This window comes from Panthera tigris, chromosome F3 (genome assembly GCF_018350195.1).
Source record: "Panthera tigris isolate Pti1 chromosome F3, P.tigris_Pti1_mat1.1, whole genome shotgun sequence".
Lineage (NCBI taxonomy): Eukaryota > Metazoa > Chordata > Mammalia > Carnivora > Felidae > Panthera > Panthera tigris.
In genome coordinates this window covers 2,271,874-2,297,057 of record NC_056678.1, presented here as the reverse complement: position 1 = coordinate 2,297,057, position 25,184 = coordinate 2,271,874, and the positions used below count along the sequence as shown (strand labels likewise).

Below are 25,184 nucleotides of genomic sequence, written 5' to 3'. Positions count from 1 at the left end.
CCTACAGATGGATTCTTCCAGTTGACAAACATTTGCTCCATGGCAAGCTAGAGTTTCTTCCTGTGACCTTTGATTTGGATCCACATTTGAAACACTCTTCATATTCTTCATGTTGTCTTGATATGTGTGTCATGTTCCTCTGAAAGACAGATAGACAGACGGGGATCTTTCACCACGTTCTGTGTGTAAATGCGTGGCCCTGGGGGAAGGCCCTTCCGAAATGAATTTTGTTTTCATCACAGCCTCTCTGGTTGAATCCCTCTCTATTTGGTTGAAAATCTGTCTCTTTTGAGTGATGCTGTAACAGAAATAAAACTTAAGTTTTTGTAGAAATAAGGAAGGTTTAAAAGTTCTGTATTGTTTTAAACATTCCAAAATAATTTCAAGAGTTAGAAATTGTAATGATACTGTTGCCCATCCCCCCCCATACACACGGAAAAATAATTAATAAAAAAATGATTGTAGTATTATCAGGAGTAACCCATTTGTAGAAAGCCAGGAAGAACCAGGAGAGAACCCAAATGTAACAGATAATTTTTCACGTTGTGGAGCAGACAAGCATGTGGCCCTGGGGACAGGTGCTAGGTGAGGACAGCACAGAATAGAGACCGGAGCCGCGGAGGATGCTGCCGGCTGGTTAAGGGTCTCTGAAGGGCCGTCCGCTACATGGAGGGCTGTCCACGACTTGCAGCTCGAGGCTGTACTGGAAATGAGTACTGAGCGAATTTTTTACTGATTGCTGTGAAAATGCTGTGTGTATCTGTCCCATCTGGGTGTTAGCCCTGCAGCGCTCAGCCGGACTTGAGGCTTTTCTGCTTGTATGTGGGAAGATACGTCAGGATTTGAAATTGGACGTTGTTTATATTACTTGTTTAGTTGAAGACTTGAAATCGTCCAAAAAATTGATGTAAGTTTTTAAATTATTTTCTGTCCATAGTCACACACAGACTTTCTTCTTTTTTTTTCTTTTTTAATTAAAAAAAAAAAACAAACAATGTTTATGTCCGCACCCAATGTAGGGCTTGAGCTCATAACCCCGAGATCAAGAGTCGCACTTCCCACCCAACTGAGCCAGCCCGGCGCCCCTTTCTCTTGGATAAACCTTCCATTGGACACCACTTTCTTTCTCCTGGTGTTCATTTTTATCTCTGTTCCTTCCCTTTGCTCTCCTCTACCCGCTTCCATTTTTATCTGGTGAAATCTGTTGGTGTCTGCTCCGATCTCCTGGAAATGCTGCTTCCATCATCATTGGCTTGTTTCTGGTTTAGATTTCTTCTCCTGGTGCACAGCCTGCCTCTGCTTTCTTCCTTTTGGTACTGTAGTCTCTGTTCATCGCGGACTGCTCTCCCTTCCGTTTCTTCCGCAAGGGCGTGCGCTTAGCTGTCTCTGGGTTTTTTCCGCACGTGGTATACCTTCAAAAAACTGAGGATTCTGTGGGATATTGTAGTTTTCTCTTAACTGTCTTATGCTGACGGCTCCCGCGTTTACAGCCGTGATCTGCACCTGAGATCCATATTTCCAGTGAAATGGAATCCACGCGTCCTTTTGAGAATTTGGTGCCAGCAGTGGACTCCTGCCCTCTTCCACCCAGCCCTGCATCCTTCTTAAATGCGCGTACACGTGCTCTTCTGTGCAACACCCGCATGACATTTCGGAGGGTCACAGACCCTTCGGTTCCAACGAGTGGTCCTCAGTGAGCTGCTGCGGAACGCATGCGTTTGGGTATCCCGCTAATACCTCAGGGCGCGCACACTTCCTTCTCTTCGTATTTCACCCGGACTTTCTGCTTTAGGAAGTCTGTAATTATCTTCATTCACAGGCTCTGTTCCGGCATACCCTGTCACTTCTGTCTCGGAAAGCCTGACAGATTGTCTCTTCGGACATTCTCGTCACCGAGAGCTTTTCTGGCGTGTGTTCCCTTACTCACTGCCATCGTTTTCTAGTTGGTTTTCCTGCCTTTAACCTAGCTCCCTTTCAGTTTTTCCCACTTGCTTACTTAAGTCAGATTAATTCTTTTTTAAGTCGTGTGTTCATGGTAGAATCCCAGGTAGTGCCGGAGGGTCGGAGATGGGGGAGCGTGTGGCCTTCCCTTCGTGTTAATCTCCAGACTCAATCCCTCCTAACCGTTTCTGCTTTTAGTATTTTGGATGGCTTCTTCCATAGCGCGAGATTATATGTTTCTATTTCTGTCTCCTGATTAGTCGAGTGATGGCTAGTGGCGGCTGACTCTACTAGGAAACCCGAATTCTTCATGTCCCTGCCCGTTACCAGTGGCCACTATTTGTAGTCCTGCTGTCGGTTTCTCTTTCAAATTGAACCTGTGTCTCTTCACTGCTCCCTCTGCGAGGGGGGCTCAGTGGTCCTGCCGTCCCGCTCCGCCCCCTGGGTGTGCTGTCTTGTCCGTGTGTTTGCAGGGGAGCCCCCCACCCCCTACCCCACTCTGGGGTCCCTTTAAACCTCATTCACCAGGGTAGTTGGAGTCCTCACGAATATGTGACTAGCTAAAGTTTTTGAGTTTTGTGGTTTCTTTCTCCCTCATTTCTTTCTTTAACCTCAATATTTAATAGACCTTTTCCATTTGAAAACTTAATAAGCACATCTCTTAATTTTTTTTTTTTTAATTTATTTTTTTAACATGTCTTCTCTGTTTTCTCTGTTGACTTTTTTGGGAACTCCTACATGTCAGATGCTGGCCTCCAGGGTTGTTGCTTCAGTATACTTCTATTTTTTCATTTTCTGCTTTTTTCTTTTTGTTCTGTATCATTGGTAATATTTTTAGCCACATATCCTAGACCAGCACTATTTAGTAGAAATACAGTATGGCCCATGTATGTAATTTTTAGTGGCCATATTAGCAAAAGTAAAAAAGAAACCTGTGACCTTAATTTTAATGATATATCGTGTTTAACCCAGTTTATCTAAAATCTTATCCCTCCAGGGGTGCCTGGGTGGCTCAGTCGGTTGAGCATCCGACTTCAGCTCAGGTCATGATCTTGCGGTCTGTGAGTTCGAGCCCCACGTTGGGCTCTGTGCTGACAGCTCAGAGCCTGGATGGAGCCTGCTCGGGATTCTGTCTCCCCCTCTCTCTGCCCCTCCCCCACTTGTGCTCTGTCTCTCTCTCTCTCTCTCTCTCTCTCTCTCTCTCTCTCTCAAAACTAAATAAACATTTAAAAAATTTTTTTTAATATTATCATTCCAGCATAAAGTAAGTGTAGAAATTGTTATGGTGTTTTACATTCTCTTTTTCATACTGAGTCTTTAAAATTCGGAATGTATTTTACACTTACCACGCATTACTGTCCAGACAGGCCACATTGTACGCGCCCACAGGCCACACCCCTGGCTCACGGCCACCTAATCGGGTGGGACGGTGGTGGATCTCTATTGAAAGACCAGTCTTAATCTCCAAGAGAGCTTTTTCTGTTTTGTAATCATTCCCTTCTTAACAGCCTGTTCCAGACTCACGATTGTATCTTAAGTCTCTCATGTTCTCGTCCTTTCTGAGTCCTCCCCCTCCTGTAGAGCTGGGTTGTTTGTCTTGTGTACTCAATATTCCTCCAATATCTGGTAATCTCGAGTGGTCCGCTTCTTTGTAAACGGATTCGATCGAATGGCATCCGTCCTCGGCTCGGGTTTCCTGTTGCATCATGGAGGTGACGTCTCTGCCGGACACGGCCTCCCTGAGAGCGAGGGCTGCCGGGGACGGGGGTCTGTGGAGGCGGGCAGAGCACACAGACTGGCAGGCTGTCCTTTCGGTAGGGAACAAGGGTGGGGGGCCGACCGGCCTCGGGACCCCACAGATGCCGACCGAGCTAGCCCTGGCTCCCCCAAAGCCGTGGCTCACCCCAGGCCGCGTGTCTGCTCAGAGGGCAGGCTGTGGTAAACGCCACCGCGTCTGTTGAGCTGAGCTGGGGGAGGAGAGGGTGGCGGTGCGGCTGCTCTGCAGACAGGGCGTGCGGTTATTAATCGGCCCGATCGTGGCCGCGTTGCCCGCTCCCGTCCTGTCCCCTGGCCTCGCGGGAGGCCGCTCCTGCCTCCTCTTCTCCCGTCTGCTTCAGCCTCGTTCGGCACGGATGCCGGCTGTGGTCGCCTCCGCTCCGCGGCGCGGCGAGGTTCCAGGCGCCGTCTGTTCCCCTGCTTCCGACGGAGCGGGGCGGGGACGTAAACAGCCTTACCCCAGTCAGACGGACCGTCGACCTCCTAGGCGAGTAGTGCCCCCGGAAGAGGCCGAGTAGAGGGGGGCGTGTGGGCCAGAGGGGCAAGGGGACGCCGGCCGGGGCGGCTCTCCCCGACGCGAGGGAGGGCGCCGGCCAGGTGGGTGTCTGGGTGAAGCGCGCTGCGTGCGGAGGGAGCACCCCGGGCGGAGGCCTCGTGGTGCTCGTGCACGCGTGTGCACGTGGACGAAGAGGCCCCTGAGGCCGGGGCAGAGAGAACAAGTGCACAGGGAGAGCGGTCGGTGGGTTTGAAGCCCGCGGAGAGTCCTGTCCCGCGGGACGCGGCGGGCGATCGCGGAGAATTGAGCTTTCGTTCTGAGCGAAGGAGGAACCGCTGAGTGGTCTTGATGGACGTGGGTCGGCTTGCCGTCTCGGCCGGCCGGCCGTCTGGCTGCGCCGCGGAGACTAGCCTAGAGGGGAGCGCGCACGCAGGCGGGCGCGCGGTCGGGACCGTCCGGCGGGAGGACTCGGCGGCCGTCGCGGTCAACCAGGCGGGCCCCGGGGGTGGCTTCCGCCGAGGGAGGGGTGGGCGTGGCGAGAAGGCGGAGTCTTGGGCTCCTTGGGGGCGGGGTGCCGGCGGGGAAGGGTCACGGCTTTTAACCCGAGCGGGTGGGGAGGGGAGGGCGAGTTGTCCCCGACCGGAGCCGCGGGGGACTGTGCAAGCGGAGGGGGTTTTGTTGGGAGACATCGGGCTGGGGGAGCTCTGACGGCGCGCGGTTGGGACCTTCGCCGGACGTGCGCGGAAGGGCGCCGGGCAGGTGCTCGGCTGCACTGTCTACAGAGACGCGGGCGGGAGGGAGGTCGAGGCTTCCGGCCTTGCTGTTCCCGCCTCCGTAGACCTGATGATGGAGTTGGTCTGCCGCCGACCCCTCCGTGTTCCACTTTGTCGTGAGGTTGTGTGCGCACGGTCAGGGTTTTCCTGGAATTCCGGGAGGGGAGAGTTTGTTGACGTCTGCAGACCGGAATGAGTCCAGACGGTCCCGTGTGTCGCTTCCCCTCAGCGCTCCCGCGAGCCGTCCTCACGTCCGGCTTAGTTCTTTGGCCGGACGTCTGCGGGCGTCGGGGTCCGGGGCCCCGGCGGTGTCTCTGTGCCCCGGCGTCTCCTCCGTGCCTCGCTCGGCGGCCGCTCGTTGCCCGTAGACTCTCCTCCGGGTCTGTCGGTGGCTTGCTTTTCCGAACCCTTACGACTTACTCACACGCTCTTTTACCTTTTACCGTCGAGGGTCTGGTTTACAGAAGGGTCTCCTTCACAGCGAACATCGTAGGCTGCTTGAGAGTAGAGACCTGAATAAAGTTTCTAAGAAAAAGCCAGGAAGTTTCTGGTAGTGAATTCACGTATGTGTAGGTGTTAGGTGTAAGAGACAGAAAATGTGAGTGTATATGGTTCGGAGTAGAGTTAAATAAGATAAGACACGCTGTTTTTATGCTCCTTAGGCTTCTGTCTGTGCCGCTTGGGAGATGGCAGGAGGCTTCCCTGAGGAGATGGCTTTGAGCCAGGCCTTGAATGGGGCCTGGTGGAGCATTCGAGGCAGGAAGAGCAGAGGGTAAGGGCGGGGCGAGCAGGGGGCCCTACTCCCCCCCCCCCCCTTAGACCAGTAGGTCGAGTCCAGCTTGCCAAGTGCTTTGTATGCCATGCTAAGAAACTGCTTTTTACTTATTTATTTATTTTTGAGAGAGAGAGAGCGAGAGTGTGTGCTCGCATGCTTTGGGGGGGTGGGGGGAGCAGAGAGAGGGAGAGAGAGAATCAGCACAGAACCCGACGTGGAGCTCAATCCCACGAGCTATGAGATCATGACCAGATCAAGAGTCAGATGCTCAACTGACTGAGCCACCTAGGTGCCCCAGAAATTGCTTTTTAGTAGTCTTGTCTTGAATTTGTCGTATAATAAAAAGGCACCTTGCTTTTTAACACTTAAGTATTTTCCCATAACGAGAAAGGTATACACCATTTTCCTTTGGCCTGCATCCCTTAATCTATCTTTGCTGGGGGGTTAGATCTACTGGGAAGAAGATACTTTGTAGCGGACCCTTAGTATTTGGTCCTTGCCTCAGCCAGCCGGGCTCCTGTGTTCTGTGGCCTGAAGACAGATGACAACAGACAGAACAAACTGAAGCTGGAGGAAATAGGTGTAATACAGGGAGCAGAAGAAAACCTGAAAATACACGGTAACAGCTTTGGAAAACTAGGAGAGTATATTTCACTCCTAAAGCAGAAACCCTAGTTATTTAAAAAATAATCATTCAGAGAGTAAGGAAATGTACTTAGACATTAAAAAAATAGGAGTTTTGAAAGATAAATTACCCTAGGAATAGTTATAATAAAAGATAAGGGACAGTAAACGAGAAAGAAAACAAAATAAGATCAGATTAGGAGGTCCGATATCCAAATAATGGGAGCTTTAAGGGAGCAAAGAACGAAAAGCCTGAGGAAACAGAATCTGCAAATAAATGACAGGAGAAAGTTTCCTGGACCTCAGTGATGTGGTCGTGTGGGTCAGAGCGCTGCAGACCTTTTCCGAGTAGGGCCAGGTGGTAAATGTTTTAGCCAGAGAGTGGCCACGAGGCTTCTGTGGCAGTGGTTCGCCTCTTTGCAGTTTGCTGGGGACAGCAGGGGCAAGCGGGAGTGGCCGGCTTTGGGCCCTGGGTTCTCACTTGTGGGGCCCCAGGTCTGGATGGACACGACTCGCCAGTGTCCGGCCCAGTAAGTGAGAAAAACAGACCCACCGACAGGGCCTGTCACTGGAGTTGTAGACTGCGAGAGTAGAGCTTGGGGTGGGCGGGAGGGCTTCAAATCCTGAGAGGTTGTTTCCAAACTTCTTCTCTGTACAACTTCCCAGGAAGCTACTGGAAGGGGTGTTCTGTTAAAATGAGAGAATTGGGGCGCCTGCCTGGCTCAGTTGGTTAAGCATCCAACTTGGGCTCAGGTCTCGATTTCATGGTTCGTGAGTTCGAGTGCGGAGCCCGCTTCAGATCCTCTGTCTCCCTCTCTCTCTGCCCCACCCCTTTTCACGCATGCTCACTCTCAAAAATAAACATTTAAAAATAAAGTGAGAGAATAAACCATTCAGGAATGAGGTCATGGCCCCACCAGGAAACAAGGCACCCATCTTGGGATGAGATTAGGGAGTTCCCAGCGTCACTGAAGGTGAAAGCCAGATCTCGGGGCCCGTCCGATGGGCCAGGGATCTGAGGTGCTTCCTGGGAAAAGCAAGAATGAGGGAACACGAAATAGAGCGGATCACCTGATGCGCCGGGTCATGTCGAGAGGGTTTACGGTTCCGGTTGGAGAGTTGGGGGTGAAGTAGGGATAGCGTAAAGAAAAGAACCAGATGGGGAGGAGACGGTGACTTTTGACACCAGAACAAGGAAGAAGTTGCTCGGAAGAGCAGATGTGATTGGCCGTGAATATTGGGATCCAAAGTGGTGTCGTGATTTTATCGGAAGAGTGAGGAAGGTGAGGTTCTGTGGCGGAGAGGGGCAGGAGATGGCTCCCCTGTGAAGGAGAAAGCGGGTACCGTGCGACTGAACAGCTGAGAACTGGGGGAGCTCAGGAAACCACCGTATGTGGGAACCTGGCATCAGCGCCAGATCGAAAGGCTCTGCTTCTGGAGAGCGAGATCGGAAGCTGTGTTTTGTTACACGCTCTGTGACGCGACTTGACTGTTAAGGTGTGTGTGCATTTTACAGGTTTAATCTTTCTGTCTTAATGAGCGTGAATTCGAGTTGATGAAACAGATGTTTACTCCAGGTGTTGTCTTAGTGAGTCCAGTACCTTGACTCTGGTAACGTGATGGTAGTTACTGGTTAGTTCTCTACCCCTGTACGTATCGTTTGTTGACGTCAGTCTTTGGTTTCTACTCGTGTTAGTAATATCTGGCTTCTTTGACTGTGATGAAAACCGTATTTAAGAAACATGAGTCAGTCCTGTGTTCAGTCTCAACATAGGATGTAATTTAGTTAATGTCTATAAATAGCGAATGGGCACCACTACCTGAAAGATATAAAAGGGCCTGGTAGTCCCAGCACAGAGCAGGCCGGGAACCATGCGGTTGTACAGCCCCCCAGTCAGCCGGCCGGGGCCGGATGGACCCAGAGTCGACCGCCTGCTGCTGTGAGTACGGGCCTGTGTCGGGGGCTCTGTAACTGAGACCTGCATCCTCTGCTTTCATCTTGTCCGTTTTGTATTTGCTTACTAATGAAGAAGTGGAATGACCCACGTGATGTGATCAGAAGATGTAGTTTTATTTTCTGACAAGTGTCGGTAGCATCGTAGTGTTACTAGATGTTGTCAACTCAGACTTTAAATCATTCTCTATCTACCTAATAACACTCTTCATCATAGGCAAGGCTGTACGAAATGTGGTTTTAAATTTCATTATATTTTGCTCACTTTAAGAAAAATAGTCTTTGGGTCAACATAAACTAAATACGTGTCTGAATATATTTTTAAAAACCTATTACTCTCACTGTTGGCCAGTGCTTTGGGCATCTCTTGACATTTGGGGAGACTTCTTTCGAGGAAAGGGGTATTTGGGTGGTAGGAGGAACTATTTGTGATGTTTTTTAAATGCTCTTGGTGGCTATGATATTGGTCCTTTGCACTGTAATTGTTTCTGGAAAAAGGTACATTTTCTCAGAAACTTTCAAATTATGGTAAAATGCATATCCTAACTTAAGAGAAAAATCAGTCTGGCGGAATTTGTGAGTACTTCAGGGTTAGAGCCCATGTACTTTGGAGAGGTCCTCGGATGGTTCTAGCAAAGAGTGAAGAAACCGTGCAGCACAGCTCTAGGAGGAGGCGTCCCCTGCATTTCCTGTATGAGAGTCGGGAGTGGTGTTTCTGGGAAAAGCAGAGATTATAAATTTGGAAACTGCCCCCCAAAAAGATAATACAAACGTCCTGCTTTAGAGATCAAAACGTGTGAATGTCATGTTTGTACACCATCCCGTTTAGGAGAGAATTATTCACACTACTAAAGATTTGTAAGCCTGAGAGTTTCTTGTTGACACACTACTTTGGGAAATATATTTAGACGCGCATCTTTTCAGTGAGCGGGCTAGAAATGAGCCAGGGGCTTTTAACGCTTTCCGTCCTTCCTTCAAATCAAGAGACTATGTGGTCAGCGGAATCTTCTGCAGCTTGTGAACTGCCTCCTCCAGCCGTGTGTTTGTGATCGTGGGGAAGCCATCTGGCAATGTGCTCCTCTCCCACATCAGTAGATACTCTTGATCTTTGATAGGCTGAGAACCCTGGAATAAATATCATAACCTGTGGAGTAATCTTCTTAAGTCAGGATTCCCTGGCTGTAAATGCCATTATGCAGTAATCCTTCAGACCTGGCCTCTGCCTGTGACTTCAGCTTACTTTTAGTGATAAAAGCATTGTGTCGCCTGGAGAAGTGGCCATTAACTTGGAGGTAAAAACAAGCAAACAAACAATCAAAACCCAGAGAACTTGAATGAGAACTGCAGTGAGGGGCGCCCGGCTGGCTCAGTCTGTGGAGCATGCGACTCTTGATCTCAGGGTCATGAGTTCCAGCCCCACCGTGGGTGCAGAGATTACTTTAAATAAATAAATAAAAAGAAATGCAGTGTAGTTTTAGGATACTCTATGGTCTAGCTGTGAACAGTATTTACATTATTGTGTCAGTGACATAAACTCTGATTATGGATCTCATCATTCTGCTGGGACTGTGCTTAGGGACCCGGGTGTGGTGAGGGCCCCACAGGAGGCATCGGTAGGCAGTCTCTAAAGTGAAAACAGAAGGAACGTCCAAAAAGAGTTGGCAGTAATGGTCTCTGGTGTTGGCGCCAGGGCTGGAAAGGTTGGAGCAGTCGTCTGTTGGTTTTGTTAGTAAGCTTCGTGCACCCACATTATTTGACGGGAGTAAAATGAAAGAGGTGGCACGGAAGCGTACAGGGGGCCCAGTGACTTGGGTCTTTCGTCACAGATTTCTCCGTGAGCTTCCGTGCCCTGAGATAGCTCCCCTCAGCTTCCGGATGCAGATGCGCTCTGGTTAGAATAACGTGGGCGTCTCTTCGCCTTTTGGACCAATAGGTTGTTTAGACGATTCTATTATAGCGTATGCCCTTATTTTTTGACACAGACCGTGTTTTAAGTTTAATGGTACATCCCAGCCAAGTTTATTTATTAGAAGGTATTACAAAAAGAACCGACTCTGTCTACCCAGTTTATTATTGAAAACATCCTTGTGAGTACACCGAATTTCTTGCCTTCACCCCTGCAGCGATATTGCTACCCTCCGTAACTTTGGCAGCTAGCGGTTGTCCAGCAGCGTAACAAAGTCAGTACTGTGCCCTAAAAATCTGATTTATTATGTTCCAGCCAGTATCTCCACCACTGCCTGTCCCGAGCACTGCCGTAGGTTTCTTCTGCTTCTCTCTTGCAATATTCTTTTTAAAAAAATATTTTTTTAGCATTTATTTTTGAGAGACAGAGCGTGAGTGGGGGAGGGACAGAGAAAGAGGGGGACACAGAGTCTGAAGCAGCTCCAGGTTCTGAGCTGTCAGCCGACCGAGCCCCCCAGGCACCCCGTCTCCTGCAATACTGTCAAGTCCGGTGACCTGTCCCAAGGGAGGCTTCGGGTTCTTCCGACAGAAGTGGGATTGGTTCACTTGTCAAGTGGGCTCTTTCCTTTTTTATAGTCAGTTTAGGAAACGGGGAGAGATTTCTGGAAGAATCTTAGTGGTTTATTACTAGTGCTGGGAGGAACAAAGATTAGCATACACCCTCTGTCATTTAGTTCTGCCTCTAATTGCAACCCAGCCAGGCTATTAGCCAGTCCAAGGAAAGTCCTAATTTGAAATTTCCAAACAATTATTATTATAGCTCACATTCATTGAGTGTTCATATGCTTTCAGGCACTTTTTAAAGTGCTTTCGAGGCATTACTTCATTTAATCTTACCCACGGTGCTATGAGATTATTATGTAGAAGATGGGGCCGAGTATTTTTATTTGGGGAAAGTTAACTTTTATGGCAAGACTGTTGTTTAGGTCCAGGTGGGTACTTGGAGACCTTTGCTTGCTCTGTTATATGTATGTATGGAAGTTAAAAGCAAGCTATATGTTTCACAGCCACATACATTGGGCCTCTGTAGGTTTTAATATAATCACAGCGATTCCACAGCCAGCATTTGAAGTCCTAGCATGAAAGAAGGGGATTTTTAATTTAATTGCGTGAATAGTAATTTAATTGCATAAATACTGAGACATTCCATACACTCTTAGACAAGGAGGTTAAAAGACATGAATGTTTTCCATCGATCTTCAAAGTTCAGAAAGTGTTAATAGGACTGAGAAGGGTAGGTCTTGGCAGAAGGGGTAGATTTAACAAAGTGATTCTAAAACTTAGCCAGAGAAAGCGAAGTATCTGAGAATCCTCTAGAAAAACTCAAAAGGAAGAGGAATAAGGATGGATGCACCCTACTAGATAATTTCTTTCAGACGTCCAGGCATACTGGTGCCACTCTAGACAAACATCCACGAACCAAATGTTGTGGAATTTCAGAAACAGTCAACACACAGAAAGGTGGCATCTTCTGCCAGTAAAGGTACAGCGATGTGGCTCACTACTGCGTGCCCAAACCCGAGATGAATTTCATATGAGCTAAGGATTTTGTTGTAGAAACGTGTAATTCCATAATCTTGTGGGAAGGGGCTAAGAGGGATGTCGGAGGCAGAGCACATGAAGGAATCCCACCACTAGACTCTCTATGTAAAAGTTAAAAGCCGTATTACAACTTTAACAAATCTAACATATTACAGTTTTAAATGACACTTTAAAAATCAAAGGCAGTTAAAAAGCCGTAATAAAAGTTCAAAATACATACGACCAACATCTGTGACGATAGGTTGTTAGCTTTAATAGAGAAAAGAGCTCTACAAATGAGGATGGAATGTTAACCGTCGGGGCAGAAAACCCATCAAAGGACGCACGCAGCTGTGTCCCAGTAGGCTGCAGGGGCCAGGAGGCCAGCTGTCGCGTGACTGACAGCAAGTGCATTAGCAGCAGTTAAAGACCCCAGTGGTGAAAGGAGGTTCTCTCTATCCTTGGGCTGCTGGGAAGCCCAGCCACTAATCCTGAACAGTTTGGAGCCATGTATCCAGAATCTTAAGATGTGTGTACCTTTTCTCCTAGCAAATCTGCCGGTAGCGATCCTTCGGAAGCAGTAGGGAAACGGCTTAAAAATAAATGGCGCAAACTTGGGCGAGCTGTTGTCGTGGCTCGCCGGCCGTTGTATTTCTAAAATGATGACGTATTAACTTGTATCGTGAACATTCGAAATAGTGACTTGGTCACTACGGTGGTACGCTCAGTTACTTGGAAAATTCATTTCTTTGTGGCACTTCCCTCATGAACAGTGCACACTAAAGTGAGCCGTTAGTGTCGTGTGCTCCTAGTGACCCTGCTAAGTTCCCCTCCTCTCCGTGAGGCTGGGAAGTGGTGCGGGCCGCCGTGGACGGCAGGCTCCGCTCGCTTCGCCTGTGCCTCGGAAGGCAGGCGCACGCGGGCTCGTGGCGAGTAGGCTTCTAAGGACGGCGGCCGTCGCCGCGCGGCTCTGATGGCTTTGGTCTCGGAATTCCAGGCAGCTGCAAGAACAGCAGCGGCAGAAGGAGCTGGAGCGGGAGCGCGTGGAGCGCGAGCGCGTGGAGCGCGCGGAGCGGGAGCGGCTGGAGCAGGAGCAGCTGGAGCGCGAGCGGCTGGAGCGGGAGCGCGAGCGGCAGGACCGGCTGGAGCGCGAGCGGCTGGAGCGGCTCGACCGCGAGAGGGAGCAGCGGGAGCAGCGGGAGCAGCGCGAGCGGGAGCAGCGCGAGCGGCAGGAGCAGCGGGAGCGCGAGCGCGAGCGGGAGCGGGAGCAGCGCGAGCGGCAGGAGCAGCTGGAGCGGCAGGAGCAGCTGGAGTGGGAGCGCGAGCGGGAGCGCCGGCTGTCGGCCGCCGGTAAGAAGCGCGCGCCGTGCTCCGTGCGGGTGCATGTGCGGGCGGGGGCGGGCGGGGGGCGTGGGAGGCGTGGGGGGCGGGCAGCAAGTGGGACACCGAGAGGCGGGCCGCACTTGTTGCTCTGCCGCCTCCTTCCCCCTCGCGGTGTTACTGCACTTAGCGCCGGGGGCTTGAGAAAGTCGGAAACGTGCGGCCCGGCTTTCCAAGTCTTCTCACTCCCTGTAAATTGGCTGTAAAGTGCGTGTTTTTGTGGGAAGTGTTTACTTTGGATGAACTTAGAACACAGCCCCCCCCCCCCCCCCCCCCCCCCGCCCTTTGAGGTTGCTTAAATTGTCCTGACTCCTGTCCTGTTCAAGAACTTTGTTTGATTGTGCTCGAAAGTGCTTGAAGGAGGAATTCAGAATAGTAGGCGAAAAGTACCCTCTCTAAAACTGACTGGCTTGCATGTATTCTAGTACTGCAAAAAATTAGTGAAAATTTCTAAATCGGATGGAATTTATCGAAAGATGTAAGCGTTAAAAAGCACAGTTTGAGACGTTCACTAAAATTGACATTTACTGTCCTAGGATCTCAGAATTATTTTCCTATTCCATATGGCCTGTACCCAAGGTCTCAGTGTGGTTGACGGGTTGTCGTTTGAGCTGATTTACTTGTTCTTAACTGCCTCGTTATTTTCTGGGGTTGTAGCCAACCAAAGAAACAAAACTTATCCACAAATGAGCAGGAACGAGGGGCCCCTAGCCCTCTGTGAAACTTTTTGCCAGTTTCGCTATTTGTTCGTAAAACAACAAGCAGACTTACTCTTCTGTTTGTGGTCCTACTCACGTGACTTGAATGTCCTTTCGGTGGACCGAATAATGAGACTTGAGATAGAGTCTTCTTCTTGCCAAAGACGAGCTAAGTGAGCAATGTCGTGTGTCAGTACGCTCGCCAGACGGAAAGCGAGCCCGTGTCCTCCTCCCCTGGGTCTCGGGATGCATGGACGAGTGAGCGCGTTCTCGGGGACTAACCGCGGTCTGCGTGCGTGCACTGTGTCCGAGTGCTGGTTTTGTGGCTTCACTAGCTCCCTTTTTCTCTCTCCTTTTTTATCCCGTCTCTGCTGCCGCTCCCCACCTTCCCGCAGCTCCGCCCTCCGACAGCTCCCCGTATAGCGCGCCGCTGCCCGAGTATGCCGGCTGCCAGCCTCCTGCGGCACCTCCTCCATCCTATGCTAAAGTCATCGCAGCTCCAGGGTCAGACGCCAGTCCTGACTATGCTGTGGTGACCGCTTTGCCACCTACTTGCACGCCCCCCACACCGCCTCTTCGGCACTCGGCGACACGTTTTGCAGCATCTGTAGGCTCAGCCTTCCACCCCGTTCTTCCCCATTACGCTACGGTTCCTCGTCCTCTGAACAAAAACTCTCGGCCTTCTTCTCCCGTGAACACACCCTCTTCTCAGCCTCCGGCCGCGAAGCCCTGTGCCTGGTCTACTTGCACTGTGTCGCCCCTCCCTCCATCTCCTCCGGTCATGATTAGCAGCCCCCCCGGCAAAGCGACCGGTCCGAGGCCTGTCCTCCCTGTCTGTGTTTCTTCTCCTGTGCCCCCACTGCCTCCGTCACCGACAGCACCCGACGGGCCGCTTGACTCTGTCACGTGTCCGGTGTCTCCGCCGCCTACCTCAGGGCCAGCAGCGCCGCCGCCGCCGCCGCCTTCCCTCGCACCGCGCTCACACTGTGGACCTCAAGCCTCTCCTCCTCCAAGCACCCCCATTGCCTCAGCTCCCTCCTCCAAGCCTAGTGTTCTCCCTTCTCCCTCTGCAGCTGCCCCTGCGCCTGCCCCTGCGGAGACTCCTCTAAACTCTGTGCTGGGGGACTCCTCTGCTTCTGAGCCAGGCTCGCAGGCAGCCTCTCAGCCGGCCGAGACTCCAGCCCAACAGGGTAAGGCTTCCGTCGTTGCCGCTGACGACTCGTCCCTCGAAAGGTGGCGCGCCAGCGGCCGTCACTGCCTGGAAGGACGGGGAGGGTGGTGTCTCCAGGCGGACGGCCTCCCGTCACCGTGCCACGCTGTCTGTAGTTTGAACAAGTGGCCGACGAGGGAGGTGGTCTTCTGCTGGATCGGTTGCATTCGGAGGATCCATATGAGGAATTCCCACGGCGATTGGGACTTGGGTGTCTCCCACAGGATCACGGGGCGGGGGGGGGGGGGGTCCGGTATCTGGTGGCCCCCACGACACAGCTCTTTTCAATTTCACTAGGAAGACGTTACTTACACGTTTGTCTGCACAGTGACTATATGATCTCCCTTGTCTCCCTTTAATCTGTGGGAAATTTGGAGGACAGACTTGGTGCCCAGCTGTAGGCATTAAGCGTATCATCCTAGAGTCTGCCGCGGCACAGTTCCGGGCGTGGGCCCTGTCTCATTTGGGCTTCCCACATTGGACTCGAGGGGGTAGGTGCGCCCTGAATCCTGCGGGGCAGCCTGACTTGGCACAAGGGGTGGGAGGAACGGCAGGCTTGCCGTATGCCCCAGCGGATTCCGCGCTCCCGAGTGACGGGCGGTGGTGGGCTGAAGGGGTGGTGGGAGGGGAATACGCATCCCCCCCCCCCCCCCCCGCCCCCGTTATCCCTCCCGCCCCTCCCCTTGCCCAGCCGTGCCGTCACGGTCACGGGGGAGGGCGGGTGTGACCTTCTGAGGGTGGGTTATTTGCAAGTAGGGGAGGACCTGGGTCTGGAAGTAAAGACGATGCTCAGCAACTCTTTTTTTCAAAAAGAGGATTTAGCAGGAAGTAAAGGAAGGAATAGGACAGATTTGTATTTATAAAGAAACAGTGTTACAGTCTGGATTTAAATTAAACACCTCCTTCAAAAAATCTTGGTTCTTAAGTAATAAGACTTGTTACTGCTGTGTACATATTTTTTCTCGTTGACTTATCAAGTTGGCTTAAACACTGAGCCAGAATTCTAGTATGTGCAGATGTGTAACATGTGACCACAGTGCTGGACAGAGAGGCACAGTGAGCCTGACCTGACAGCCACCCCGCCCTGCCCTCGGGGCCCACTGCCCGGGAAGAGAGGCGTCCCCTGCTCTGTGCTCTTCTAGGAGCCATTGGTGTTCTCAGCTTGTGTGAACCGCTCAGTCAGTGCTCAGTTAGCAGCTGCAGAAAATCCCCACCCGTTGTGCAGATAGCATTTTATTTGTCCTGAAACTCTCCAAGAGGGGAGTGCCTACTAGGTCGTTCTTCCGATACGAAAGAAGTTCGTGTTCACTCTCTCTGTGGTTTTACTAGATGTGGAGACATCTCTCTCTTCCCCTGTCTTCTAGACTAAAAAAACCTCTCTACTTCCAATTCCGGATCCTTTAATTACTTCTGGTTGTTTTGAGGTTGCGCTGTGTTCTAGTAGATTCCTTCATTTTGGTGATTCTGTGCACACCGGATTTAAGTGTGGAACGTGTGTAAGATACTGGAATGGGGACCCACGCCCTCTCATGGTCTCAGTCGGCACAGGCGGGGTCTCCACCACTGCAGACTTACGTCTCAGCCTTTGGGGGTGCACGCAGACGACTTTGGGTCTGTTTCTTCAGGCCTTACTAACCGCCCTCACATACACTAGCTTGTTTTCGGGGACGCTGCCCCCGGCGCAGATTTTGCGAGCACTTATTTTATTTACCAAATCCCGGGAACACCCAAAAATCGAAAGTAAGAAGTCCTCTATTTTGGCTTTACATTTTAGTATCTTTTTCACCCTGATCCAGACTTTAACATTGTGCTAAGCGGAGCTCACGAACAATAGTGAGTGTTGGAGGCGGTGGCGTCCTGCACCGCTTCCCAAAGAGGGTACCGCGCGGCGCCCCGTTGACCGGCTGTCTAACGTCTCTCTCCTGCAGGCGGTGTCTTGGGACCACCCGCACCTCCGCCCCCACCGCCGCTCCCACCCGGCCCCGTCCCGGCCGCCGCAGCACCGCCCCCCCACCCGGGGCCGCCGCCCCCCCCTCCGCTCCCCGCAGCGGGGCCGCCGCCCCCACCGCCCCCGCCCCCCCTTCCCAACCAGGTCCCCCCCCCTCCTCCGCCCCCTCCCGCGCCCCCACTCCCCGCATCTGGATTTTTTGCGGGATCAGTGTCTGAAGACAATCGCCCGTTGACCGGACTTGCCGCTGCGATTGCCGGAGCGAAACTGAGGAAAGTGTCCCGGGTAAATGCGTTTCCGAGTGTCCCCTTTTCTGTGTGTGTCTCCTGGCCTTTCTCAGCGACTCAAGTACCGAGGTTACCGTATTCTACTTTCATGAACTTCATTGACTGAAAAATTTGAGATAATTTATACTTCAGAACAGTTGAGAGAGTGCAGTTTCTGTGAACCCATCGCCCAGACTCACCGCTTACAGTATCTGCTTTGATGTTTCCGTGTGTTTGTGTTTCCTTCTGGGCGAACACAGTACTCTCCCCTTTTGTCAGACACGCCACTCCACAGTGTCCGTAAATCCTGCTTTGTAGGGACAGGGACATGCGCCTGTGTGTCCGCTGTAGAATGATCAGAGTCAGGAAGCTGGATCGATGGGCTGTTAACAATCCACAGACCTACTCAGATCGCATCTGGGGTCAGTGATGTCTTTCACGCCACTTTTCTAGCCCAAGATCCTGGAGTCCGTCTGGTTGTAATGTCCCGAGTATGCCGTAATCTGTGTCAGCCCCTCAGTGTTTCTTACACGACGTTGACGTTGCTGACGTCTGCAAAGCACTGATTTTGTGGCTCCTCCTCCAGTTTGGTTTCCCTGGTAGGTTTCCTCATTGTATTATGCATTCTGGGGCAGGTTACACTTTTTTCCCCCCCTCCCAAAGTGTATGTCCTTGTCAGTGTATCGAACAGGGAGACATGTCTTATCCCGTTATTTTCTATCCCGTTACTGTTGACGTTAACTTTGATGAAACTTCCACCGATTTATGTAAATCCACGCCATTCACTCCATAGGTTCTTAAAAAGATTTTACAGATAATACTTAGATGTTTGTGTTGAAATTAAGTCTTCCTTCTGTTTTGAATGTAACGCTCAGGTCGTCTAACGTAGGGGCTCACTGTGTGTCTATTCTCATTAAGGTGGAGGACGCCTCTTTCCCGAGTGGAGGGAGCACCATCGGCGCGAACCCAGCCTTGTCCAAATCAGACACGGGTCGCGGGAACGGACCCCTCCCGTTAGGGGGCAGCGGGCTGATGGAGGAGATGAGCGCCCTGCTGGCCAGGAGGTAAGCGAGGAGTTACGTGAACGTGGTCACGATTGAGAGGGTCGTGTTTGTTTCATTCAGCTGTAATTGAGCCGGGCACAGTTCTTCCCCTCTGGAGAAGTAGTTGTTCTGCTAAAAGTTAGATGAATTTTTTAACAATCTGACTTACCCTCTTTCTAGGAGAAGAATTGCTGAAAAGGGATCAACGATAGACACCGAACAGAAAGAGGACAAACACGTGAGTTCATGAAGAGTCTGCCTGGCTGGGGCCCGAGAGCCAGGGGAGCTCCTTCGGGAGACGGTGTCGGAGATTAGTTGGAATCTGTCACTGCTTCTTTCGGCCCTTCACGTACAGCAGACGGCTTGTTTGGAGCCTCACGTATAAATGTTTACTAGCATTCTTCATAAGATGGGTTGAGTTTGTGGGGAAAGGACTGAATTCTAACCTGTAGAGTAAGTGCTGTACCTTAGATGAGAGAATGACCTTTCACTCGAGCTTTAAAATCTCTTAGGGTCTCAGTTACCTGCTGTTGAAAACGAAGGAATTAGACTGAGTCCTGGTTTTGAACGGTTTCCCCCATGGTTCTGGGCTGCGCCCCCTCCTCCCTCCCCATGTCATCCGGGCTTTATCTGCCCGGTGCACCGGTGTCTGAGCAGTACAGGTGTTCTCCCCCGCCGCCCCCCCGAGTTTGGTGTTCCGTGCCATTACCCCGACCCGTCTGTGACATCTGGCTCTGTCTCGGCGGCTGGTGCCGCTCAGGGAGGGTGCTCGAGGACAGGACCCGGGGAGGGGAGTTGGGGCAGAGGAGGACAGTCTGTGCTGGAACGGAAGGGGCAGGAGGCTGACAAAAGACACGGCGGGCAGCGCACCAGTAGGACTGGAGGCGGAGGAGAGTGCGGCACTGAGTCTGTGCCCCGGGTTATTCTAGCAGATGTGGTGTGGTTAATACGAGTTTCTGTATGTTTAGGAAGATTCCGAGCCCGTCACTTCTAAGGCCTCGTCGACAAGTACACCCGGTAAGTTTAGGAGATCTATTTCAACCTTTGAGAACCTTCTCAAAATACTAACGCCCCTCAATTAAAAATTCCCCTTTACCCATGTTTGGACCAAGTACCTGCTTGGCCACGAAAATGTTAAAAGTGTTTCGTTCACGCTCAGAAGCAATGACTTGTTTTTCCTCTGCCTCTGTGATATTGGGAGATCCGTTAAAACCTGAAGATTTTTTCTGGTGATTCTTTCTTTGAAAATCATAATTTTTAACACATTCCGCGTGTACTACTGTTAATGATTTGAAGTTATTTGCTAAAGCAAGGAAATATACATAGATGAAAGGGAAGTATCTTTAATCATTGATTCTTAAAGGTAAAGATTAAGTGAGGGGCGCCTGGATGGCTCAGTTGGTTAAGCAGCCGACCTCGGCTCAGGTCACGATCTCACTGTTCGTGGGTTCAAGCCCCGCGTCGGACTCTGTGCTGACAGCTCAGAGCCTGGAACCTGCTTCCGGTTCTGTGTCTCCCTCTCTCTCTACCCCTCCTCTGCTCATGCTCCGTTTCTCTCTTTCTGTCTCTTTCTCTCTCAAAAATAAATAAACCTTAAAAACCATTATTGAAAAAAAAAAGATTAAGTGAGCCTGTAGTTATTAGTACTAGCATCCACCTCAAAACGTTCTCAACTAGAGAGCATTGTCATTTTAACCATGCATTTGGGTGGTACTGATAAGGAAGTAAAGCTTCTAATTTGTAAGGTAAAAGGAAAATCTCGTTAAAGTCTTCGAAAAGTGTTGTTGAATTCAGTGCAGTTTCTGACATGGAGAAATCTTGGGTGGAGAGTATTTCATGCAGAATACAAAGAAACCACCTGTCACTGCGGGCACTGCACGAGCGCGGTGTCCGTGCCTAGGATGTGAGGCTCTCATGTTTTACGTGTCATTTCCTTGTGTTTGACCAAAAGACAAAGAGCTGGACTGTCTCTTCAGCTTTTTTATCTAATTTGGAATAAAGCAACATGAATAAATTTGATGATCTCAATGAATTACTATCTTGAATGACCCATAAGTAATCACTGTAGAGAAATGTCCACATTAATTCCTACTCGTTTTGATTTGGAGACTACCAGCGACCTCTAGAATTGCACTATTTAGAAATCCTAAAAAATTTCCATTTTTGTGATTGTAACCCATTCTCCAAAAAACCCAACATAGTCTCATATTCTCATTATTGAATGGTGACTATTTGGTACTTCGATAGCTATCTTGTAGTTAAGACTGTGACTTTGTGAATTGTTTTTCCTCTAAATAGGACTCAGATCACTTTGACATTGCCTTCCTTAAAAATCCTCTGTTTTGTGAACCACTTACTGTAATAACTTTATCTTTCTTCCATAAGCCAAAATTTGTATGTATGTTGTTACCAAGAGCACAGATTCTTCAGAGCTCCACTGTAAGTTAGGGTCCCAGAGCTGTTCACAAGGTGAAAAGAGCTATGAATCCTTCCACCCCCAATGAGAAGGGGTGGCCGACTGTATTTTTATACAAACGTGTTCATAGTTCATTTGCATGTTCCCTGAGGCGTATCCATAGACCGAGAAGCCAAGAACTCCTCATCCGATCGGGAGTCCTGCTCGTTAGACTTTTAGCCCCTGGCTTGCAGACATACAGTGTTTTACATTTCACAGTCTGCAGTTTTCCTAGGGGGGCTGGTCACACTTGCTTATTCATTTCTTCCTGTTTTAAGGTCTGAGGTTATACAAATTAGAATCCTTATAGATTTTACTGTTTTAAAAAAAATTTTTAATGTTTGCTTTTGAGAGCGAGAGAGAGACCGAGCACAAGCAAGGTTGTGGGCAGACAGAGAGGGAGACACAGGATCCGAAGCCAGGCTCCAGGCTGGGAGCTGTCAGCCCAGAGCCCACGTGAGGCTTGAACTCACGGACCATGAGATCATGACCTGAGCTGAAGTCAGACGCTCAGCAGACTGAGCCCCCCAGGCGCCCAGGATCCTTACAGATTTTAATTAAAGTTCAGAATTGAAATGAAAAATTTTTTATTTATCTGTATTACTGCCTAAACATGTATAGTGGCGTCTAGGATTTTGTTATTTGTTTCACGGTAACTCTGGGAGCACATAAGGTATTTAATAACTTATGTTCCATATTTTTAAGAACCAGCAAGAAAACCTTGGGAAAGAGCGAATACAGTGAATGGCAGCAAGTCACCTGTCATCTCCAGGTACCTGTGTTCTCTAAGGTTCACATTTACACGTGGTTAGCGGCTACATTTCCGTTGTAGGAAAAATCAAATGGTGGATATGAGTGTGCAAAGGAGCAAATAAAACCTGTAATGCTACTGCTCTTGGAAACCACTGAGCACGGTCTGTTCTTCCTAGTGATTGTCTGGACCCCACCGTATGCTTATTGTTAGCCAGTTGTCTGAAATTTTGAGATCGCTTTGGTCCTTCCGAATGGTTTTATTTTGAAGAATTCAAAACTACAGAAAAGTCGAGAGAAGAGCAGACACCCGTATGCCCATCGTCCAGACTCCCCAGTTCCTAGTTTTGCCACATTGGCTTTGAGCTCCTATTTACACACGCACGCTTGTTTCTCTGGAGTTCTGGAAAGCAGTTTGCAAATTTGCTTCATCCTGAATCCTTCATCCTTCTGCATTTTCCCTGAGGAGCAGGCTGTCCTCCTGCGGAACCCTAGTACCGTTCTCGCTTGCAAGAAAGTTAACATTGAACCATGATGTGATGTGACATAGTCACATTTCCCCATTAGTCTCAGTGACATCCTTCATTTTGTAAATGTAAGTTTTGAAAGAAACTTTTATGTTTCAAACTGAAAAGCAGCCGGAGAGAAATTTCATTTAGTGTTTAAGAAAGAGCAAAATAAAACCTGAAGTTCTGAATTTGTGAAGTAAAAAGATTGATTTCTCTCTCAGTTGAAACTTTAATTATAGTCAACTTAGAAAAAGTGCCCAGAAACAAGACTGGTTAACCTTGTTTATCCCGGGCCACGAGGCGTGGTCTTAGCAAACAGCTGGGCGTGTTTTGTTGTCATAACTGATTTGTATCACAGGTCTTGAACATAGATGAGACTTTCCCTTGATTTCTGAGACAGTTTAAAGGACTTCTGTTTTTGGTGTTTGTTTTTTGGTTTTTTTTTTTTTCCAGAAAAAAGTATGTGTCTCGGGACCAAACAGCTTTTTGGCTTTTCTTTCTGGCCTTATTTGCCTTATTTTTGCCTCTTAAAAAGCAGACTTGACTCTAATGATAGAAACCTAAAAAGGGAAAAATACGAGGATAGACACCCACCCCCCACCCCCCCACCCCCCACCCCCCCACCCCCCGCCCCCGCCCCCGCCCCTGATCTGTCCCATATCAGCCTGATCGTAAAATTGGGTGTGTTTCTCTGGGCTCTCTGTGCCGGCAGAGACGGGGCGGTGGCAGAATTACGTGAGTTCCGCCAAGAAACGGAGCCTTTTTCAATGTATAGAATCTTCTGGTTTCTCTGTGACTGAAAGATGAGTGTATCTGACTTTTGGAAAAAATGCAGGAATTGCTTTTGTGGCCGTGTTTTCAGTAGAGTAGAAAGATTGGTGTTTATCAGATAACCTGACTGATAGGGCCTTCGCCTTCCAGCGCGTCCCTGGTAGTTTGCATGACTTTTCTTCACGAGCACGTCTTGAAGCTCAGTTTATCCGGTGCGTCCCAGAGACCAGAACGGTGGTGTCCTGTGTGTCTGTTGAAGGTTGAAGTGCGGCGGGCTAGAATTCCTTCTCTCCGCGTCTAGTCCTCGTCCCCACCTTAGTGACAAGGGTTCCCTGCTGCGCTTGCCTGAAGCTAATCCCAAGTCCACACCGGAAGGGGTATCTCGGGAGGGACCTGGGAGAGTTCTCCAAACACAGGAGGTTCCTCGATGTGTTTGGGTTCATTGAAAAAATACTCTTTGAGGGGCGCCTGGGGGACTCAGTCGGTTAAGCGTCCGACTTCAGCTTAGGTCATGATCTCACAGTTTGTGAGTTTGAGCCCCCAGTCAGACTCTCTGTCCTTCCCCAGCTCGTTTTCTCTCTCTCTCAAAAATAAATAAACATTAAAACAAGTTTAAAAAGAATTCCTTGAAAGTTTTCAGATCTCTAAAGGAAGTTAAGGAAATGTTCTGAAAATCACGTTAAGAAAAGGAGTTTTCTGTTGAGTCACCAAACACTGGATCCTGTTCCTCAGGAGTGTGTCGTAATCGTGTTCTGCTCTGGTGGATGGCTTGCTTCTCCTTTCCCGAAATGGAAATTGTGAAACTGTCGGTTGTTTCCTGACCATTCATGCACCTTTTGATGGATTTGATCCAGCCAGTGATTCCTGCCTTAAAATGTCACCACAAGCAGTTTTAAGCCCTAAGAGGTTTTTAGAAGTATGTCTGAGAGACTCAGGACTGTATTGCTTTTCTGCCCGTTTCCTCCCCTGTTCCTTCTGAGAGCCAGTGTATTGGCCACTTCACGTTTTTATTTAAGTGCACCTCACCCTTGCAGGGCAGTGAAAGTACCCCTTTCTGTCGTGAATGTCCCTGTCGAAGTTACGTCAGTGGTGAGGTGGGTTAATACCTTACGACACACGCCAGGTGCTGCGCTGTGCTGTAGTCGCTGAGTGAAGACATCGGATAGTAGAGGGAAAGCAAGAGTGTTCGAATACTTCAGACTGTGGCTGGAATGTACCGTTGGAACCTTTGTGAGTTCTTCCTGTGGTTTTCAGTAAGAGCTCACAGATCTTACATTCAAGGTAGAAGAAAAGTTGTTTACGTGCTCTTTGAGAAGAGTTGATCTGTGTATACTTACAGCGGCGGTGGTTTTTATTGGGTCTTGGTACTTGCGATACTCGGCGCGGGCAGCTTTTACTGTGTCTGCGTGTGTGCTGTCTGTGCAGAGGGTCAGCGCGCGTCTGTCCCCTTTCTGTCCTCAGTCATCGTCAAGTAGAGGGACTGACCTCACGTGACCGTAGATAGAGTGTGTCCAGATACCGTCTTCTGGACTGGAAAAAAATGATTGTTTGAAGGGTAATGGACTCCTTTAATTGTTTTTGCTGTGACTGCAAACCTATAAAACGGTAACCTCATGAGAATTACTTTTTAAAAGTTTTCTATTGTATTTCCCTTTAAATGGTTTTTCCCCTTCATAGACGGGATTCTCCAAGGAAAAATCAGATTGTTTTTGACAACAGGTCCTATGATTCATTACACAGGTATCACCCTGATGTGACTTTGTGATTTGAGACTTTTAACTGACACGTTCAGGGCAGGGCTGAGCTTTTTCTACCTGGACTGGTAATCACCACGAGGGGGATACGTGGGAAGGTCAGACCTTTCACATTTAGCTTTGTTTCGAGTTTTTTAAAAACTCTAAGAGATTAAAATTAGAAAAGTTAATAGTATTCACCCCCCTACCATCACTTTGGAGTTGGCTGGGGGTAAACAGCAGCGGTGCACACGTCCGCAGGGCCAAGATAGGGGTCTCGGTCCCTGTGTTTTCTCCAGGCTCTTGGTAGCTTGTGCATTTTCTTCGAAAGGCTGTTCTCCATAGAAGTAGGAGACAAAGCCTTTAAAAGGTGGAGCAGAAGATTTCTTACTGTTTGTCGGTGGAGCACGGGACTTTATTACAGCCGCAATTGCGAAAAATTTACTCTTTGAGGAAAATCTCTGTCTCCTACGTACTTGAGTGTCTTTAACAATCTGACATCTAACATCCCGAGCAGATTGTTCTCTAGGATAAGTCCTGTTATACCATTTTTTTTCATCACTAAAGTTAAGAGAACCACGCATTTCGTATTTTTT

The 25,184-nt window shown here is 49.6% G+C and overlaps 1 protein-coding gene across 10 annotated transcripts in view; it reads left to right on the top strand.

Annotated features, from left to right (window-relative positions):
• The window catches only part of ENAH (ENAH actin regulator), a 137,124-nt gene that overhangs the window by 101,425 nt on the left and 10,515 nt on the right, over positions 1-25,184 (top strand). For 4 of the 10 annotated variants that reach the window (XM_042975388.1, XM_042975387.1, XM_042975390.1 and 1 more), the window contains 7 exons: positions 12,823-13,175; positions 14,299-15,093; positions 17,042-17,346; positions 18,246-18,391; positions 18,551-18,608; positions 19,339-19,387; positions 21,531-21,597. In XM_042975388.1, the coding sequence (XP_042831322.1) occupies positions 12,823-13,175; positions 14,299-15,093; positions 17,042-17,346; positions 18,246-18,391; positions 18,551-18,608; positions 19,339-19,387; positions 21,531-21,597 (1,773 nt within the window). Of the gene's footprint in view, positions 1-12,822; positions 13,176-14,298; positions 15,094-17,041; positions 17,347-18,245; positions 18,392-18,550; positions 18,609-19,338; positions 19,388-21,530; positions 21,598-24,532; positions 24,596-25,184 lie in introns of all 10 variants that reach the window. The other 6 variants (XM_042975393.1, XM_042975394.1, XM_042975395.1 and 3 more) reach the window with 3 other exon arrangements.